This window comes from Engraulis encrasicolus, chromosome 6, assembly GCF_034702125.1.
Source record: "Engraulis encrasicolus isolate BLACKSEA-1 chromosome 6, IST_EnEncr_1.0, whole genome shotgun sequence".
NCBI classification, from domain to species: domain Eukaryota; kingdom Metazoa; phylum Chordata; class Actinopteri; order Clupeiformes; family Engraulidae; genus Engraulis; species Engraulis encrasicolus.
The window spans coordinates 35,768,068-35,773,368 of NC_085862.1; the positions used below are offsets into that span (position 1 = coordinate 35,768,068).

Genomic DNA, 5,301 nt, shown 5'->3' on the forward strand with positions numbered 1-5,301 from the left:
TGCAGAGAACATATCGGGATCTAAAGTAATGACATAGCTCAGACACACATAGATAGATCGATAGATAGATAGACAGATAGATAGATAGATAGATAGATAGATAGATAGATAGATAGATAGATAGAGGGAGAGGGAGAAAGAGAGATATTCACAGCAAGAATCACAATTAAAATCAAACATTTGCTTGTTGGATGGGTGAGTGGTATAGATTAAAATCACTCGTAAATACAGCCATGGGATCAGGATAATTACTCAAAAACTAGACCCAAAGTAGAACAGAAACATAATTCCTGGCAACATTATTTTACAAGTCAAATAATGAAAAGGTATTCTATATCAGTAACTTAATTCACATTTACACTTTTGGACCATTCCATGACCGTGAAGTCAAATAAATAAATAATGAACATAAAAAAATCTCGGCATTCAAGACAACTCGGAATTCCTTCCATGGCTAGAAGGTATCATGAGACACCCCCCGCTCCACAGGAATTGTGCTGTTTCAATTTCCTGTTTGTTCAAGCGATATGGAGACCGTAGATGCCGATGCAAAGTGACAGATGGCGGCAGTATGTGTGTGTGGAAGTATACGAGTGTCTGTGTGTGTGTGTGTGTGTGTGTGTGTGTATGCGCGTGTAAGTGTTGGCTAAGCGTGTGTGGCTGGGAGGTTGTTCATGCTACACTGGGCTGTGGTCAGGGGAGGCGTGTGTGACCACCACCACGCACTCCGCACCCTGCTCCTTGGTCCTGCCAAGACTGGTGTACAGTCGCTCCTCCAGATTCGCCACCATCAGCTTGTCCGCCAGCTCGGCCGTGATGGTCTGGGGGCCGTACACCCCCGTCATCCCTCGCTGCTCCGATGGGGGTGAGGAGGAGGAGGTGCAGCGTGGCTGGTCCTCCAGCATTGGTGGGCCGGCTTGTCCTCTGATCTCCTCTCCCCCATCAGTCAGTTCGCCTGCGGGAGCAGAACCCGGTGGCGACGAGGTCTCCTCCTCTTTGTCCTTAGCCGTGCCCAAGCTGCTGCCGCTGCTGCCAGGGCTGACCTTCCTCTGCTCCTCCTCCTCCTCCTGCTGCTGCGGTGGCTCCCCGGCGGCGCCCGCCTGCTTGGGGCTGTCCGGCTTGGGGGTGTCCGGAGCGCTGGTGGTGGCCGAGGAGGAGGAGGTGGTGTTGTCCTCGTCGGGGGCGCTGACGATGCGCGGCAGGGGCGTGCTGCTGTGGTAGGTGCCCTCCGGCGGGTAGTTGACGCTCTCGCCCCGGCGCAGCGGGGCGCGGTGCCGGTCGAAAGAGCTGGCGAAGCGCTGGCCCGGGTCGCTGTACTGCTTGGAGCGCTGCCACTGCTTGCGCAGGTGGACGCGCGAGCGGTGCTGCTTCAGGCGCAGCTGCGGCGACTCCTGCTGCTGGTCGAACTGCGGGTCGTGCCGCAGGAACTCGTTGAAGAGCGCGTCCGTCTTCTCGTCGATGCTGTAGTCGCGCCCTTGCAGGAACGGCGGGTGCGGCGAGGACGAGTCCCGGTGATCCCTTTTCTGCTGTTGTTGTTGCTGTTGTTGTGTGTCCCTCGGTGTGAACATCTGTCCGTACGGAGACCACGCCACCGCGCTGTCCGACTCCGTGGAGCCCTGGCTGGTTCCGCCGGTCGCTCCTGCCGGCTCCTCGTCCTCCAGCTCTTCGTCGAAGAGGGACGACTCCAGGCTCTCGCAGACGGTGGCCTTGTGGCCCGAGCTGGTGAAGAACCGCCTTCGCTCCAGTGCCAAACCGTCGCTGCTGCTGCTGCCGCTGCCCCTGCTTACACTGCCAAACAAGCGCATCTCTTCGGGGCCGCGCGACGGAGCCTCGATGGAGGCGTAGCCGCTGTCCATCTGGAGAAGCTTCCGGTTGCTGGACTCCCCGTCACTACCTTTCTCCGAGTCCACACTGTCCTGCTTTTTCCCGCTTCCCGTTCGCTCCGACTCTTCTTCCTCCTTTACTTTCTCGTCCGTCGTCGTGGGCAACGAGAGCTCCAGGTTCTCCACCTCAATGTTGTCGTCCACGTCGAGGTCTTGCGAGGGGTTGCTCTGCAAGCCCCCTTTCTCCTCCCGCTTACCTCCGCTTCCTACACCTCCTCCGAGGGAACAGACGCTGTCCGCGTCGCTGCGCACTGAGTCCTTGTCGTTGTTGCTGCTCTGGTCGGAGGTGACGCACTGCTCCAGGGAGGCCCGCAGGGTCCAGATGTCCTGGTAGAGCGTCGGGGGGTCTGCCGACGGGCTCTCCCGATGACAGCCCAGCTCCTCCGTTGTGGTGGTCGTGGCGAGCTCGGAGGACGCCTCCATCCTCTCCATCTCCATCTCTGTCTCCATCAGGCCACCCCCGGAGCTGCTGCTACAGCTAGGCTCCACCACCACCTCCACCTCTAGCCTGCAGGGCGGGGGGATAGGACAGTGGCGACCAGGGGTTAGAACATCTGCTCAAACAAACCGGGAGACAGTTCACAACGCTTTTGCACACCAGTAATCAAACGGGTGCATTGCATGTAATTACATTTTTTCATCACCAGCCAAAATGGCTACTAGATATTAATCTTACTAACCAAACACGCACTCACTAATGGGTCAAAGTGGATAGTAACTTGGTCTCCTCTAGCAGCCAAACTGAAATTTCACCAGCATTTGTCCGGTTGGCTGCTGTTAATTTAGAGCACTGATTACGTGTACACATGCATTTAACTGCTCACACTTTGGTCGCTTCAGTCATTTAGAGGGTCTGACCAACCGAGGCGTTGATAGCAATAAAATATATGTGTAATGGATGGTGTGTGCGATATTTGTCTGTAACCTGGCAACAGCCGAGATGGCTGAAAGTGACATGTTAGGTCAAAACTGGGTGAAATCAGGACAGGACAGAAGCTTATTTTTAAGTGCAAAGTAAAGTAGGCTAATTTGTTTTGGTTATACCTGGGAAATGTCACTTATGCTAATTTGGCACTGAACCCTTAAAGTGGTAATATATCCTACAACATTTACATTTGCAAGACTCCAAAAACACAAATTACAATGCAGAATACAGTACACTCAAACACGAGTTGGGACAGATATGCATAATTCACATACTTTGTGAATGCAGGATGGAACCTTCATAATATCATAAATGTGTTTGTAGAGTGTCATGAACACAAGATTCACAGCGAGTGTTTAGTGATTTTTAGCCATTAGAGTAGGTGAGATGGGGTCGGCATTAGCCATCTCATCAGACATTCTGAAGTAATGGATCGCGGCACCAGATGTCATTACAGAGAGTACTGGCAGTAATCAAAAGCTGCTGAGGAGCATGACTTGCACTTTAGACAAGGCAGAGAGAGAGATATGTAGAAGAGCAGAGAGAGAGAAGGAGAGACTGAGGGAGAGAAACAAAAAGACAAAGGGAGAGGTGGTGAGAGAGAAAGAAAGGTGAGGGAGAAGACGTGAGAGAGGAAGACGGAAGAGGGGTGCGAGAGGAAGAGAGAACAGAAAAATGGGGGAGAGAGGGGTGTGAGGAAGAGCGGGCAAAAGGAGTGAGAGATAGAGAAATGGAGGAGAAAGAAAGAAGGGGTGGAGGGTAGAGAGGAAGAGAGAGAGAGAGAGGCAGAGAGGATGAGAGAGAGAGAGAGAATAATCTGCGCTTAGGGTCGATGAGTTCATGTTGAAGCTGTTCTGGAGGATGAGTCAGTTCGTATGTTGATCCCCGATGACCGCGCAGCGCTCCCCTCTGACATTACTCTACCATTTAATAAACCTTCCATTTCCTTACAGCGCAGAGAGAAAGACAGCCCTAATGTAGGAGACAGACCTTGGACCAACCGTTGTAATGAAATGGCCCTCTGAAGTTGGTGCAACTCAACGCAAGATCTCCACCCTCTGACGTTAGTCTAACATTTAATAAACCTTCCATTTTCTTGAAGCCTACAGAGAAACAAACCCTTATATGTGAGACAGAGTAGGGGTGGGCGATGGCAAAAAATGTCACATCACGATTTTTTAAACATAAAAATCTCAATTTCGTTTTCTATTACGATCTTCCATCGGAGAGAAAAAAACTAAACAAACATAAACATTGTAAACAAACTAAAATGTAAACACAATGATAACACTGTGACAAAGTGCACTATTGGGATATAATAAATTCAGTAAAAAATAAAAGCTAAAGACGACAACACTAACATAGCAAACATCCTCACTCCAGGCCGATCTATAAAATTTCTCCATTTTGGCAGATTGTCTTTGATCTTCTACTTGTTCTTATTCTTTTTCTTATTAGATTTAATATCGTCATATCGCACACCCCTAAGACAGAGCTTTGACCAACCACCTCTCTGATGATATAGCTGTCTCACATTGGTGCATATCAACGCACAGTCTTCCCCTCTGACTTCACTCCACGTCCTTACAGTACAGAGGAGGAAACCCTACATTGTATGTATTGCTATACAGCATATGCGACAGACCTTGGGACACACCTTTCTGATGACATGGCTACCACATTGGTTTAATTCAATGCAAGGTCTTGCCCTGTGAAATTACTCTAACATTTAATGAAACTTCCATTTCCTTACAGCACAGATTAAAAAAAAAAAAAACTACAGACACCTACAGTATATATGAGACAGACCTTGGACCAACCACCTGTGATGAAATGTCTCTCTCAGGTTAATGTGACTGAACTGAGCGCAACCCAGCAGCAGCAGCAGATGTGTCTGACAGCCATGCAGCCAGCCAGCAGTGATGGACAAACCTGGATTCAGAAGCTACAATCCAGTGCCACATATTCTAAAAGACCTGCTTGCACCTGTGCAACTCAAACAGGTGCCTGCCGTAATGAGACAGGTGAAACTAGGTCTTTTGGAATATGTGGCACTGGATTGTAGCTTCTGAATCCAGGTTGGCCATCACTGCCAGCCAGTCAGCGTGTGTAATATGCACAGTATGTGGGCAGACAGGCAGGCAGGCAGGCGGATGGATGGTGAGGGAATTAAAGATACCTGCCGAGGGAAGGTGGTGGGGTGGAGAGAGGCGAGAGGATGCTGCTGCTGCCCCTGGCCGGGGCGCTGGCGCTGGCACTGGGGGTGGGGTGGTAGGCGATGTTCTTGGTGCTGGCTATGTACTGGATGAGGTCGATGTGGTGCTCCTCCTGGTCCATGCTCTCGCTGGCCGCCCGCTGCCGCTGGAACTGGCGCCTCTTGGGGGAACCTGCGTGGGGTGGCGAGTGGGTGAGTAGGTGTGTGTGTGTTGTATGTGTGTGTGTGTGCGTGTGCGGGGTGTATGTTGGTGAGTGGGTAGTGTGTGTGTGTGTGTG

General features: G+C 51.1%; 1 protein-coding gene across 1 annotated transcript in view; it reads right to left on the minus strand.

Annotated features, from left to right (window-relative positions):
• Positions 1-214: 214 nt before the first annotated feature.
• Positions 215-5,301, minus strand: part of cbarpb (CACN subunit beta associated regulatory protein b) — a 30,961-nt gene continuing 25,874 nt past the window's right edge. The window contains exons 9-10 of the mRNA XM_063200209.1: positions 4,988-5,195; positions 215-2,391 (exon numbers count right to left, since the gene is read on the minus strand). Coding sequence (XP_063056279.1) covers positions 678-2,391; positions 4,988-5,195 — 1,922 coding nt within the window. The 3' untranslated portion in view covers positions 215-677. The remainder of the gene's footprint in view (positions 2,392-4,987; positions 5,196-5,301) is intronic.